Here is a 16,619-nt window from a genome sequence, read left to right as displayed (position 1 = left end):
AAATGTGATCGTACGACCAATCTCATTCCCCCTACAAGGCGTTCTATGCATGGCAGAGAATTGCGCAATTCAAATTCCATCACTCGTTTACCTTGTAGAACTGAGCGGTTCAGAAAGAGTCCAATTCCACACTTCATCAACTTACTTAATGCTTAAAATTGATGTTTTGTTTCACCCATTGATGCAGTTTAACAATTTGATGCAATTTAATTTAATTATTTTGATGTGACAATTTTTATGGTATGGGTATGACAGTGAATATGAGTGTATTGAGTGACTTGGTGTGTATGCATATTATTTAGGGTGACTGTGTTTGGAAGTTCATGTAAGAGGTGCGCTCAAGAGTGAGTGGGGGTGTGTTTGTGAGGATAAGTGTGGATATAAGATTAGTTAAGGGGTTTGCTCTCATAATTATGTGCAATATAATTTTTGTGTTTCTTTTATGCTTTTTTGATGCTTATTTGATTTGGTGTGTGGCGAGTATTATTTGGGGTCACTGTGTTTGGGAGTAAGAGGTGTGCTTAGGGGTGGGTGTGTGTGAGTGTGGTGTGATGGGGTGAGTGTGGAGATAAGCTTTTATAATTATGTGCAATATAATTCTGAATATTATATGTTTTTCTTATGTTTATTTCTTGTAATATGTATTTTAATAACTTTTATGTATAATAATAGTAAATAATTTTTTGATGTTTTAATATATTGTAAAAAGTGACGCAATTTGGCTATTTGCCACGATGTTATTTTCAATAAATATGAAATGAAATGAAATGAAATGAAATGAAATGATCAAGAGCTAGACGCATGTACTGTTTGATCCTCTCAACCACTAATAGTAATGTACAGCATAATCTTCCTTGCATGGGAGATTATGGCCCTTTGTTTTTGCATTCTCTTGTGTCACCCTTTTTGGGGAGTGGTAGGAATATTGATCTGGTCCAGTCTATCGGCCAGCTCTTGTCTTTCCACAGAAGATTGCATAATTTGTGCATCACATCCACTCCTTCGTGTGTTCATATAGTGCAAATATCATCGATATTATGTGCGGTGCATACAAATACGGCTAGTGTTGATAGTGAGCAAGTTTCCGGATAATTTCTGACCGGATAGAAATTATACAGTAATGTACCGCACTACAGGGCGTCCCAGAAAAAAACTGCTTCAATTTTATTAATTTAACTTCTTTTTCTCTCATTCTTGCACCACATATTTTAGACAGATATATATTTAAAAGTAATAATCATGTAACAATATTGGGTATATTGATTTAATTCCAAATTTCAATATTGGGAATAGCTGCTCTGAACCCGATTAATTAAAGTTCTTTTTGGACCAAACTGTAGTTGTGGGAGGACAAGATTCAGCTATCATCTCAATTTTGACCAAATACCTCCTACTTTTTAACCTATTGGAATTTTTCGAACAGTACACTTTTTTGATACACCCGTAAACATTTTCAAACAAAATAGATTAGCATTTCTTTGACATAAAATGTTAGCTTTTACTGTCAACTATATCCCCTTTTATTTTTGAGCCGAACAACTACGGCAAAGCAAAGAAAATTGGAATTTACTACCAGCGCACATGTCGCTAATACGTACCACTCCTTCGGTCATGTTGTGGTACGACCCTTTGTTGTGTATATCACCGTCCCGCACGCCGTGTACGTACTGTGTGTTATGAACATCGTGTATGCGTTCGACTAATAATTCCATCGTAATAATAAAGCGCCGGTTCCGGCGTCTTATTCAAAATCTCGGATTTTGACAAAACTACAGCACCTAGAGTCTTGATTTTTGCAGGGTATATTGGTTTAATAAAGTACAATTTAATCGTGTAAAAAGGAATTTTAAAAGAGGGCGTTTTCCTCAGCAAATGTTATAATATGGCTTTAAATATCGGTCGTGTGAGGTTCATCAGGTCTGGACAGTCAGTGCCTGCCACCTGAGCCTGGCTGCACCGTGCACTGACATCATGCAAATAACCCGAATGGTCGTGATGGTACGAGTAACTTATTGTCAGGCGATAAACAAATAAACTTACAAATAAGAGACGTCAACAAAATGGACTTTGACCTGATACCACTGTTTGATGACTGTGTATAAGATCTGATAATGGGTTAGGTGCAATCAAAACGTTCTGCATGATCATAATATCCGCCTTTTTCGACTTTAACACTATATAAAACACTCGCAATTAAGTCGTATACAGAAAGTAATGAATGACCTGAAGACTGTCAGGAAACCTTTCGAATGACCCAGTATTATGCAATTAAAATAGCACAACTCTAACAATATCGCGTGCAATATTGTCGGTCATTGCCATCATGTGTGCTGATGAGAATATCATTATTTGACAAATCTCTGCTACGGATTGAATTCAGTTACTTTTCTTCTATATTTGTTGCTGTTAAAACTTGAGGTAAGTTAATTAAATCATTTATAAGCTCTCCATATGGATTATAGTGACGGAGGCCTTTTTACATATTAATGCCACTGGATTTTATTAGTGTAATTTAAAGATGGAAAAATCTAATGGCAAAACCATTCTGTTTGAAACGTTTCCTGATCATAAACCATATCATTTAATATTTTAGAAATTCCCTATCGTCTATGTTCTAATACTAAATAATACTATATATAATATATACTATATATATTTGTAATCTTCGGATATACGTGTAATCATATAAATGAAGGAAATTATACTTTCAGAAATCAAAATCCAAGACGCTGAATCTATAATGTATAGGCTATCCAGCTGATTACCTATAAAGGGCCATACAGACTCCGAGTACATGTAGGGCCATACAGACTCCAAGTAATTGACGTATTATTTTGATCATATCCTATTCCCATTATATTTCCAGTAATGTTTAACTTCTAACGAATGCCCGATGACGTAAAATCGATAAATATGTTAAGTAAAATGTCTGGTGAAAGTATAATATCGATTTTACGTCATCAAGTATTCGTTAGAAGTTAAACAATGGAACGGGAATAGATTAAATAACGACGACATGTTACATTAAATATTCTGCATCAACCAAAAATTCTGTAGCGGCCTTAACGCTATAAAGTACTGAAGCGGTTCAATTATTTGAGTTCCAGGTATTATCTGTTAGCAATAGTACTCGTATACGCGGATTTATGGTTTCTCTACCAGAAGTCAATTTGTGTCAAAATTTCTGCAATATGCGTATTTTTGCATATTAACAAAGGAGATGTACAATCTCCAAAATGCGTATATATGGAATACGTCTATTACATTGTAGGGAGGAATTTCGGCACAAATTGACTTCCGGTAGAGAAACCCTAAATCTTGCAAGTGGGTCCCTTATCATGCTTATTAGGATAATAAGGAATAGTCTGCAATAACTGCTTTGTTACCAGGTAACACAGTGAAACGGGTCAATACCCAATGAATCCTATTGCTTGTGACCTATTTTGCTCCCGGGATTTTGCTGTGTTTTCTATAGGTAACCAAATGTCCTAGATAGGGCAAAATTTTCTGTTTTGACCCATGTGTTGCCCAAATGTTGACCTTCGACCTTTTTCCTCATAAGTCCGGAACGATAAGCCGTAGCTAGGTCAAACTATACATTTTTTTGAATCCTTAAACCTGAGGAATATATTTTGGAATAAGTTTTAACGTCGAAATTTGACCCCTGTATAAACTTTGACCTCGTAATTCTGGGGTTGTACAAATGCCTAACATTGGCTAACGTACTATTTTCTAATAAGTGACCCACAAGGAGGATGTCAATTCTGTTGCGTGTATGACCACACTTGTGGCACCAGAATTGATTAATCTCTAGTAGTACTAATATATTTTCGACACAGACAGCATGTTTTCTGCTCATTACAGTGAATATATTCTGGGTCGTTGGTGAGCAGTGTTTGCACTCAAATATTGAGACAAATAAAGCTGACACACAAGTGGAATGACATGGGTTCTATAAACATGATAAAGGCGATCCTATAGGTTTGATATGTTTGACCATGTTCGTGTTTACATATTATTGGCCTTAACTCAACAACACTTATGAAACCATTGTCGTATTTCTTATGAGATCAATGTATTGATAGAGGTATCCGTGTTCTATAAGCTGCATATCCTATCAACGACTGCTTTACCTTGTTTAGGATTTTCAAAAGAAGTACCTGCATGTGCAACCATGACTGTTTCAAAATAGCCCGCCAAAGTCATGCAAGTAACTCCGAGGTCATGCATTGAATTGGTTTGAATGAGGAATATTACGGGACTCGGAACCAGCGCCTTTTTTTAGAAGTCACACATGCATGAGTAACGTGGAAAACCTCTATTATAGTGTTTTAATCAAATGCTAAAATTGGAAGCGCCTGCCTTCACACTCAACATTATTTAAACGTTCAACATACTCGAGCGTAAACCTTGTAATGTTATGAATTATTCTAATTCAAGATCTACAATTAATGTATCATATCAATGCACATTTTGATATTTAATTTCAGATTGTCGAATACAGATAGCACTATGTCGACGGACATTACCAATCTTAGGCGAGTTCTCCTATGGACCATTCCCCGCAGTATCTCCACAGCATTCGAGCGATGCGTTGCAGGGTTGGACAACGTTGCCATCATTCACGAACCATACACCACAGCATACTACTTCGGTCCAGATCGCCAGTACCTGCAGACCCCGTTCCTCCCCGTTGAATATGGCTACAGCTATCAGAATATTAAAGATCAGCTTGAAGGAGACCATAAAGACAAACAACTAGTGTTTTGCAAAGACCATGCGTACAGTCTCGACAAGCGTTATGATAAGATCCCAAGTGGTTTCACTCATACCATTCTGATCCGAGATCCTGCTAAAAGTATGTCTTCCTTCTACGATGTATGTACAATGCCTGTGTGTCTCAACTATGGTCTCTTAAGACATGTCCTACCAGAAGGTTACGCTTTTAAAGAGCTCTATGAGCTGTATGAGTACATTAAGAACAACTTAGGACAAGAACCAACCATAATGGATGCAGATGATCTCATCCAGTATCCAGAACAAATGGTGAGACGTTACTGTGATGCGATTGGTGTTGAATTCACGAACGCCATGCTGGATTGGGATCCATCCACCAGCGTTACTACCACGTGGTCTAGTACCATGAAGCTACTCAAGCAAGTCGGTGTGTATGAGAAGGCTCTTAGTAGCAATGGATTTACCCCAAGGAAGCCGAAGGTCTTGGATTTGTCATCGTTGCCCGAAGATGTCCAAATTGCTGTCAAAATCTGCCAGCCATATTATGACAAACTATATGAGAAGAGGATTGTTCCTGAAAACAGGGAGACTGAAGTATAGACACTATAGTGTGCTAGCGCCCGGGGGATACTAAAGTTTGGTTTTGGTAGGGGTGTGCCGCTGAGAATTTGAAAGCAGACCCATCAATATAGAAAGTCAAAATTTTCGGCTGAATTTAATCCAAATTGTCTTAGTTTTTAAAAAATTTCCCCTAAATTTTGCTAGATTGAGGCAAAATTGGGCTATTTTCTGAAAAAATTGAGAAAATTTCGAAAATGGACCCATCCTTATGTACCAAAATTTGCTTAGAAAAAGGGGTCATTGATATACCAAAAGGCCAAAAATGCTACCAACATTTGCTGCACATATCTGTATTGAGTACCCCACCCCCGGGACTATAACTTATGAGAACAGCTTAGGTTGTCAATGAAAAGTCATTGGATGGCAACCATATGCTTTTCATCTAAGTAAACCGAGATCAGACTCCCAAATTTACCATCCCAAATCAAAGCTATTATTGACAAAAATACTTTTAAATATGCCATAAAAAACACCTTGCCAGAAGTGCGTTAACCCAAGAGTCAGCTGCATTTGTGTAACCTGTTCCTTTCTGTCCTTTTGCTTGTTTTGTCCTCCGTCCCAGGCACCGTCTTGTCTTTATGTAGGACCCCATTGGAAATAAGTTTACACATTTGCAGCTAGACTTTATGGGTTATCCTGGCATTTTGGCTTTTTGGTGTCTTTGCTTGTATCCATGTATTTCATATATGCTTAATTTGTGATAATTTGTGATTGATTATATTTATTGTTCTTGTCGATTTTGCCTAATAAATATGAATGAATGAATGAATGAATGCGCATTAGAAAACTCTAGCGAGTTAGGCAGGCCTGATTATTGTCAAAAAACAATTTCATTTTCCTTTTTTTTTTACTTTTTACCATTGAAAACATGAATACCGCGACCGCGATTTGCAGTTATGCTTAAACAGGTGATTTGTATACCTCCACAGTATAAAATAAAGAACTCAAGATTTAAATCATATGTTTTGTATCTTTGAATTAATACCTTGTGTCACAGTAGCATTATGCGCAATATTACAAGAAAAGTGGGCACCCATATAATGTGTCTCGTCGAGTTGAGAGTATAACGCCATGTTGGATTTCACAGTTACAGATTCGAACCAAGATGCGTTGTCTGTCTTACAAATAGTCAATCACTTGTTCGGATATGTCATTTCAATATCGGGATGATCTTTTTTGTTATTTACACTTGAATGTTCACCCTATTGGTATGTAGATTTTCACCATGTTCACCTTGTTGTTTTGGTGTCTATAGTTTTGTTTTTGATAGATTTTGCTTCTCAAGATCACCAAACTTGTAGCAGTCAAGTTAGCTCAATCGATAAGGCGTTCGACTATGGTGCGAGAGGTTGCGAGTTCGAACCCTGGTGGTGCCTAGTATGCTCTCGTGGAAAAATTGAGTTAGCTTGAAATTCCCTTGGACAAGGAACTCACTGCTAATTTGTCTCGTTGTAACCCGTACGAATCTCGGGGAGCTGATCCTGGTTGCGATGGTTATTTGTGGAATGTCTAGGGTGTGCGCTCTTGAAGCAGCGAAGCCCCTGAATTGTTGTTTAATGGTTTATGGAATGATGTGGGGCCATAGTGGTCAGCGACAACCTGTAAAGTGTGCTGAGGCTTGTGGATCAACGTCTAGGCGTTGTGCCTGTGCGTAGCGCACTATAAATCACTGCGCTTTTTTTTCTTTTTTTCTTCTTTTTTTTGCGTCTCATACTTGAAAGAACCAATGTTTAATTGCAATATTTCGATACTACAAACCAAAACTGGCTGCTATGATGTACGAGATTGGGCTACGAGTATATATTTTACCAAGTTGGCGATAGGAATTTGCTTCATTTTGCATTATGCATGACTTTCTTGTGATGACCTTGACTTGGAAAAGGTTAGACAGATATGAAATGTGCTGGATATGTTCAAGGATGAAAATTGCTGTGGGAATAATCAACGAAATCTGGCGAATGACTCATTTTCAGTCCAGATTGAGAGTATAATAGTACGATGTCCCATCGACGCCAAAAAAAAAAATTCAAAAAAAAAAAAAAAAATTAAAAAAAAAAAAAAAAATATTTTCAAAAAAAAAAAAAAATTCAATATTGGATTAAGTAATTAGTCTTTTTGATTATAATGTGCTTGTAACTAACAGCAAACAATGCATTGCGAATAAATTACAGCATTCCCACTGCTTGTCAATGCAAAATTATGAAATGTGATCTTCATCTATGGCGTTGTCTTTTAAAGGATGTCTCCGGCAATCACAACATTATGCCTTATACGATAGAAAATTAATTATCAAGAACGAATCACGTGGTTTTATTCGAAACAAACTCATATTGACCATAAAAACGAATTAATACAGCAGTCTCTCAACACGCGATATTCAAAATTCCCGGGCGCCGAGATTGTCCAGTGTAATGACGTCCTAGTAATACAATGAAGGCTGGCAACAATTGAGCACAAGTGACCATGACGTCATTGCACTAGACAATTTCGGCGCGGGAATTTTGATTATCGCGTGTTGAGAGCCGGCTTTATTTATTCGTTTTTATGGTCAATTGATATGAGTTTGTTTGAAATAAAACCATGGGATTCTTGCTTGATCATGTTGATAATAATGTTTTTCTAACATAAGGCATAATGTTGCGATCGATTGCCGTAGACATCCTTTAAGACGGTTCTTGTTTGGGGACAACCGGTATTTTACTTCCGCATTTAGAAGATGAGTGCTTGTAAAATGTCAGAGATTGGCTCCGATATGTTATGATATAGACTTTAAAGTTACGTAATGAATACAATTGATTAGATTGTCTCGATTCTCGCTTGGGGTGTGAAAGGTTCCCTGTTCAATTCCCAGTATTAAAAGCGGGATAGAATTTGTGTCTTTTTCTTTGTCCATTTTTAACCCAAATTGTTTACTTTCATGTGTAAATGTACATATTGCACTGTGAAATATATTTTATGTCCATTTTCTGAAACGGTACTGCATATGCATGGGTGCAAAAAAAACCTAGAATGTACGTCGGAAATCGCTTCGTCGGGGAAACTCTTTCTTATTTACATTCAAAGGATTTTAATAAATAAATAAATAAATCTAAATATATTGGTTTATTTCTCGATCGATTGATTGATCGTTTGTTTGATTTACTCGCACAAGTCCGCGAAATGTTGCAAATTTGGGCTAAAAACTCTTTTTTTTCATGCTAAAAGTGAAGATGCAGAAGGCAATTATTGTTTATTTTTACTTCTTTTATGATTTAAGGGGTCCTGACACCGCGTCCCTTCCCGCCCCGCTTCCGCCGCCTATTCAGACAAATACCCAAAATGAGTCGTCCTGTACAAGTCTATGGATACTAGTTTTTGCCCCTTATCTCAAGAACGTCAAATATCGACTATTCAGTGCCAGAAGTGGGTAGTGCAATAGCTGCCCCGTGAACATTTAGCAATTTCCACCGCAACAGTCACCATGTCAATTTGTTTGTCATGGAGGGACAGTATCTTTTCTAGATGCTACATCTGTTATCAGGTTAGAAACATCTCTGGAATACAACAATTGCGCAAAATAACACATTGTTGCCGATTTGATTTGCTGACTAGCTATTCATCGAGAGGTACCTCTTGTTCAGGACAGAAGGGTTCCGTCATTAAATCGGTAACTGGCCCGACAGGTTACTGTCAAGTGATCAAAAGAAAGTCACGTGAAAGCGCCCACTTGAGCGAGAGGTAGCTTTTGTTCTCATACAGCCCACGGGTGTGATTTAGTCTTCGCCAGCACACAAAGGCACACTTTACCGTCGATGTACAGTTATTTACCGCCCACCTTAATTTAGGCGCCTTATTTAAATAAATTGAATAGAGTTGCTGATCGATTATCCGTAACGTGACGTGGCTGCCAGATATAGGTCCATGTATATCTGTGTCACTTTCTATCAATTAACTATTTCGAAGTATAATCTTGTTATCATGGTTATGGTTATAGACCTATTTAATAAAGTCAAACGGGTTTCTTAATATCACAAATATCCATTTTAAAATCCCGGGGCAAGTGGGGAGTGAAGCAGGGGTCGAAAAGAGGAGAAGCGGATGGGCGATCGAGATTGGAGGGGAGGGGAGGAAAACAAAAAGAAAAAGAAAGAAAAAGGGGAGGGAAAAGGGGAGAAGGAGGGCGATGGAGTGATGGGCCCCTAAAGTGTAGGCATAAGATAGAATAAGTGCAGAGAAAGGAAAAGAAAGGAATGGATAAAGAAAATAATTATTAATTATTATCATAGAAACTAAACACATAACAGCACTAGGCAGCCATTAAATAATGCAAAAACCTTTATGCTTTACGTAATATTAAAACACCCAGTCAGATGTATTTCACATCTGCCAAACACAAGTCACCCAATTTCGAAAACTGGACGTTGAATGTACACTCTCATGAATATTGATCGGCAACATTTTCCAATATGTCAGCGCTCTAATCAGCCACAATAGAACAATAAACCCTGCAGTGCGATCGCAGCCAGAGTGCGAGTGCCTTTAAAGGGAATTGTTTTCTGGTTTCATTCCCATTTTCGTGCATGTCTACCCCTGATCGAATCACAATGATCTCATTTCTGATAGCGACCGAGGTTCAATAACCTCCATTCAACAAGCATAGCTCAAAAAGTTGACCTCAAGTTATGGGGGATGAGTTAGTGTACCCAACACACTCGAAGGTTGTTTTGTGCATGCAGAGTTCTATGGGTTAGAGAACTTTGCACTGGTATATAGTGTTGGGTAATGGGTTAATGTTTAACCAGCTTGGTATTGAACTTTGTTCATGTTGCTGGCTCGCTCGCCAGCTCGGTCGACCCTGTCTTCAGGCAGATTTCAACAATATATAGCTTTTAATCAAATAAAAGATATACATGTACCTTGCCTTGTTCCGTACGAGGTAAATCATACAACAGCATTGCACCCAACCTGAACACAACTTAAGGGACGTTTTACAGGCATGCAGCTTTGATGTGATGTAAGAAGAAGAAGAGATCTATACATCCGGGTCATGAGCAAATGAATTTGTAGTGTCATATACTTGACATCATTTCATTTTGAAAGTTGATTTCCTCTATAAAGGTAAGCCTAGCCATGCACCAGAGACTTTATTGCACAATATTATAATTACGACATTATAATTTGATAACTAAATTTTGACATTTTAGATAGCTAAGATGCTGTTTGCGTATAGTTGCACGTATCTTCGTATTAATATACAAAGTTTGTGACATAAAAATAAATACTTCCATAAATGAGAGAAATTCTTCAATTAGAAACTTTTTTATTAACGACATTTTTTTCCGGTATGACCGTACATGTGCGAAGATCATAATTCTCCATTTTTCCGACGGATGAATTCGTAGACTAGCCTTAGACTACGGCAATATTTACCGTGGTCAATAGGGCTATCAATGGATGACCATATTTTGATCACCACATTTCACACCGGTATTTAGCTGTATTTGTGAGCTGTTCCAATAACGGGATAATTATATACATATTCCTGAAAGTATAATAATATATCTTTTATTTCCATGCACTATTTACCGGGGCTAGGGGCAATTTCACGAAAACTTTAAACGCGAATAATTTCAAATGTCCTGGTCGGTACCTAAAATAAGCAGGTATATGGATTATGATAATTGGTTTTCTAAACCCGGGCTCCAAACAATTGCAGTTGAAAACGTAACTTCGTATGCGATAGCCTGAGCCTATCCATATCAGGATATACACAATAAAATTTCACTTAATTTTGAAAATGTGGCCAACGTATAGTAAAAATCATTAAACTCCAAAAGCGAGGTACTGCTCGATGCACAAAAGATCGAATCCCCTGGGTAAATGTGATTTTATTGTAAGCTACTGTATAAGACTAGAAGCTACTAGACTAGGTTTTTCCCTTTGAAACCTTTGAACTGAGGTTTGAAAAAAACATTATTTCACATACTTTATTTAATGTGTTTGCTTTTCCGTATAGCATGAACTATATTGGTGTACAGTGAGTTTTAATACAAGTGGTGAACACATTACTATCAGACTTGACCTTTTGAATAAGGTCGCAAAATCACACACAATGTTCATGTTCCACTCAGGTGGTGGATGACATGATCGAGCCGGCAACTTGTGAAACCGCCCGGCCGTATGGCATTTTCAATATACTTGGTTAGTTTTGTGGGGTTCATTATCGAACCCCAACGGTTTTAGCTTGTATTTATATTACTTATTAACATAGGCCCATTTGTTTGTGATATTTCAAGCGTTTTAAAATTTCAAAATAATCCCATTCAATTACACGGTTGACGATGAAAATTTACTGAATTTAGAGAATGCAATGCGGCCACCACCTGGTTCCACTAGTTCTATATCGGCCAATCATTGCACTGGATGACTCCCGGGGGATGACTGTACATGCAGCTACAGTCAAATTATTGAAACCAGTGTCGTCATTGTGGGGGTGGGTGGGGTGGTGGTTATGATGTTTATAACTACCCCCTCCCTCCATGAGTTGTTAACACAACCCCTGAAATGCAAACACAAAATGTCACCGAAAGAACTCAGTGCTCAAACATAAAGAGTTATGAGTATATAAAATGAATTTATTTTCTCAGCAAAATCAACGAATATAAATCTTCAATATGCAATGCGACTTTAAAAAAATATATATACATATGGGCATACATGTCTACAAGCTCTTACTTACATACATGTATTGCAATGATTGGCTCCGTGAAAAAACGGCTTCCCAATAATTAATTAGCTTAGTCTGGGCCTAATGAACAAAACATTTGAAGCCTAACAGTAATGGTAATGGTATATGATGTTCAAATAAAGCTTCGTTTACGTCAGCATATACGCAAATGAGCTTTATGGTCCAATGAACCACTGTTGGGTCTGTCGTAGCCGCTGTATGCCTACATGTACATCAATAGTGTGCAGCCCGGGGTGGACGGTACCATTGGGGAGGCAAATAGGTCAAGTATACCATTGCATTGAGGCCTATTGACCTTGATCCATTTTGCTGTGTTACCTAGGTAACGAAACATCCAAGATGGTGCAATCCTATCCTTTATATCATTTATTTGAATCGATTTATCAAAACGAACATTTTGACACCTCTTTGGCAAAACGGCGGAGCACTTTGATGTTTTTGACCCCACATAGAGCCAAAAACGTGACCTTTGACCTTTTCGGCTATAACTCAAGAACGGTACGTCCTATATAGGTCAAACTATACATTTTCTGAATCCTTGTGAGTAGAGAAATACACGAATGGTTTTAACACAATTTGAGTAACTTTGAAATTTGACCCTTTGCAAAGTTCGATGACCTTTTCCCGCCAAAAGCTACTCCGGTTCAATTGCTATCATGCATTTTTGTGTAGCTCATGATGTTAACTACCTATGGTAAAAGTGCAGCTTTGCCCCCCCCCCCCAAGTGGTACCGTCCAAAATGAGCTCACACATACCGTAACCACACGCTAAAAAACATACTTTACAGTGGGTTGTACTGACACACCCATCGGATTTAGACTAGTAGCATATTGCTCAATAACATAAATACACTTTTGGAATTATTTGTCATAGTTTTGTTTACCTGTGTTACGAGTCGTACTTGACTCAGGCCTAAATCACCTTTTACCCGAACTCATACGAATGCATAACACAAATACACTGTTTGATTAAGCTAACAAAATCTAAGTCTTTAATCATTTTAATTGAAAACAAAGTATGATTGGTACATATAACAACAATATTGCATATACAATATATAAAATCACACAATCAGTTTTATTCTATCAGTACTTAACCAGCGGTCTTCTTGTTGGTGATCCTAGAGTTCTTGCAATGTTCTGGACGACTGATGTAATATATCCCTATTCACTTGTCCTGCGAAAATCAGCGAAGTCCATTGTACACTTGCGTTTATAAATATCCTTGCGTATGAAATCCTCACACGAAAATGATGCTGCTTTCTCCTATTACTTATCTTCTTGCGCTGCTTTCTCCAAAATATATCTCCTTGCGTTGCTTTCTCCAAAAATAGTGTTTCTTTCACCAATCACTCTTTCTCCAGGGAACAGGCTTCTTTAATACCGTACTGCTCCGCTGTATATGGCAGAAGTGTGGTTTTCATAAACCCAGCAAACTCTAGCAATTCGACAGAAGAACTTTAATCCTTTGATGAGGAAGAGCATATTTATGTGCTCGCAATCTCCTTCGTTGCTGTATTAAAATAGCTCAATTATTGGCTATATAAACTGGTTATCAGGCCTATGTCATTGCTAGCTGCAGTATAATTATTTGAAATTGGATTCTAAATCACGACGAATGGGCACACTGAAATCTTTATGCAAATCGAGAATGAGATTTTTGTGTTGAAACATGCCAAATAAAGCATTATTCTGTGCATGGTGGGCAAAGTTTCCCATCTCTTTCCTAAGCCATGCAAACAATCCTGTCGAAATGGTATCCATGTCTGGCTGCCCCCTTAGCCCGGGTGCCCGAGGTGCGACCCTACCAGAGCGCATAGGAGTTACGCCACTGGCAGTATTCAGTGAGAGCTCCTCTAGCTCCTTACACTTTGTCCTAACATTAACGGTGGGGATATTGTGCCCTCCCATACATTTGATAAAGTTGCTACTCTATATTATGATTACCACCAGCCTTGTCCCTTTAAAAACAATAGGCCATATTATAGACAAAATGCTATAACCTGATTTGCTCTTTTGTATATTTTGTTTTAGATTGGACTGGCTTTTGCAACAACAATGTCACGACGCACCATCAACCAAAGACGGGTGATGCTTTGGACCATTCCCCGCAGCATCTCCACAGCCTTTGAGCGCTGCATAAGTGGTCTTGATGATGTTGCCGTCATCCATGAACCATACACAACAGCTTACTACTTCGGACCAGATCGTCAGTACCTCCAGACCCCATTCCTCCCCGTTGAATTCGGCTATAGTTACCAAAACATCAGAGAGAAATTAGAAGGAGAGTATGCAGACAAGCAACTGGTTTTCTGCAAAGATCACGCGTACAGCCTGGATGGACGCTACGACAAAATCCCCCAAGGTTTCACCCACACCATTCTGATCCGTGCACCAGCAAAAAGCATGTCATCGTTCTACGAAATCTGCACTTCTCCTATTCTTCTCAACTACGGACTCTTGAAACGTGTCATGCCTGAAGGATACGCCTTCAAACAGCTTTATGAGTTGTACGAACATATCAAGACACATTATGGACAAGAGCCTACAATTATTGATGCCGATGATTTGATAGAATACCCAGAGCAGATGGTGAGACGCTACTGTGAAGCCATCGGGGTAGAATTCAAAGATTCCATGTTAGATTGGGACCCTACTGTCAATGTCACGCGTACTTGGTCCAGTACCATGAAGCTCTTACAACATGTCGGTGTCTACGAGAAGGCGTTGAGGAGTGACGGCTTCCATGCTAGTAGACCTAAAGTTGTGGACACCTCGGCACTTCCGGAAGATGTCAAGGATGCTATCAAAGTTTGCCAGCCTTATTATGATAAGCTTTACGAGAATAGATTGATACCTGAAGATAGAGAAACTGAGGTGTAATATTGTAATAGGTGACTTGTACATGTATAGATTGGGCATGACAACATCTTGTCTCTCTTTAATTTTCAGCATTCATTATTTAATCATGACAATAATCATGATCATGAAACTACACTCTCAATTCAGCAATTAATGACGAGGCTAGCGCAATGTAATAGCACAGGTCATGCCTACGTAGCGGCGTTTGTGCATTTTGTAAATACATGGCAACATAATAAAGTAAAGCAATCGTTACGGAGCATGATGGGCAACGGTGGCGCAACGGTCTAACAGACTCTGCCGCAGCAATATTACCTACATGGTGCAGGTGGAGTCTAGTTCATTGGCATTGATAGAGAGATGGGCACTCCCGCACTCCGGCCGGCCTTTGAACATACATATTTCCCCCTCTATCTTTACAGTTCACAGAGCTGCGATGTAAATGGAGTGCATTGTGCATGTGCCACACAACAATTACTAGCATTCCAAGTACTTGTCAATGTAAAATTATGAAACATGATCTTCATCCCGTGGCGTTGTCTTTTGACATTTTTTGTTTAGATTCTTGACATAAGACATAACCCAGTAGGCCTACGTACATGGCGTGCGGGCAGTCGTGACATATCAAAAGAACCGACACGACTCACGTTCTAATGAGTAGTTCGCATTGGCGACATTATGCGCTGGTATTAAATAGCGATATTCTTTGTATTGCCTCGTATGTTTGGACTCAAATTAACAAAGGACATATATGACAGTGAAAACTAACATTTTTACAAAAAATACAATTCTGTTTCTTATGGAAATCATCATAATATGGCTTTAACTTTGATATGACCTTGATGGTTTTTATTACTTACATGTATTTTCTAAACCATTGCATTGGAATCATTCCAATACCACACCACGAAATCATTAATTTTCTAATTTATGAAGAAGTATTTTACGGTCGATTGTATCAAACGCTTTTGATAAGTCTAAGAAAATTCCAATTGTTGTTTTATTTTTTTCCACTGCTGTATTAATTTTATCCACCGGCTGTAATATAGGGTAGAGTGATTGGATCGAAATCCAAATTGTTTCGTGAGTATCTATATTAGTTAACATATTTATCAAATACTTTCTAAAATCTGAAAAACATGGTAAAAGTGACACTGGTCTATAATCTTGATAATTGGAGCAGACACCGGCGTCTTGTTATTGCTACAACATGTACACAAAATGTTCTGAAAATGATATGCATATTAAATAAGTGACCAGAAATTTGACCCTTTCTTAACATGTTTTACCTGATATTTATATTGCTATATAGGCCCTATGGTTAATGGATTGATGGATGTATTTTAACCCTTGGTATGGTTTTGGTGTGTCACGTGTGTGTTGTTATTATCATGGTTATTGTATGTTCAAACGAGCTATTAAAACCAAATGGAATTCTTATTCAGTAGTCATGGTAGTTCTTGTTTCCTTAAAGAATGTATATATTATTTTCGTCATAATATTATCTGCCATAAGTTGGCAAATTTGCCCGAGCATTCTATTCCGTGTCCGCATGATGCAGTCATGTCTACAGTAGAATTCGCCACGACCTTTGCAGGACTTAACCCCCATTAAAAGCTATTAAACCAATATAACACTCATTGAAAACAGCTCAACTGATTAAATCAGATCT

The 16,619-nt window shown here is 38.0% G+C and overlaps 2 protein-coding genes across 2 annotated transcripts; both read left to right on the top strand.

The window, feature by feature from the left end:
• The first annotated feature begins 2,291 nt into the window (after window positions 1–2,291).
• LOC140149769 (uncharacterized) lies at window positions 2,292–6,028 on the top strand. Its single transcript, XM_072171816.1, has 2 exons — window positions 2,292–2,418; window positions 4,491–6,028. Exon 2 carries the CDS (start codon window positions 4,513–4,515, stop codon window positions 5,335–5,337), a length of 825 nt encoding a protein of 274 aa, XP_072027917.1. The 5' UTR covers window positions 2,292–2,418; window positions 4,491–4,512; the 3' UTR covers window positions 5,338–6,028.
• Window positions 6,029–10,186: 4,158 nt separating this feature from the next.
• LOC140150799 (uncharacterized) lies at window positions 10,187–16,387 on the top strand. Its single transcript, XM_072172928.1, has 2 exons — window positions 10,187–10,455; window positions 14,120–16,387. Exon 2 carries the CDS (start codon window positions 14,144–14,146, stop codon window positions 14,966–14,968), a length of 825 nt encoding a protein of 274 aa, XP_072029029.1. The 5' UTR covers window positions 10,187–10,455; window positions 14,120–14,143; the 3' UTR covers window positions 14,969–16,387.
• The last annotated feature ends 232 nt before the right edge of the window (window positions 16,388–16,619 follow it).

Source organism: Amphiura filiformis, chromosome 4 (genome assembly GCF_039555335.1).
Source record: "Amphiura filiformis chromosome 4, Afil_fr2py, whole genome shotgun sequence".
Taxonomy (NCBI): Eukaryota; Metazoa; Echinodermata; class Ophiuroidea; order Amphilepidida; family Amphiuridae; genus Amphiura; species Amphiura filiformis.
This window is presented reverse-complemented; position numbering and strand designations above follow the sequence as displayed.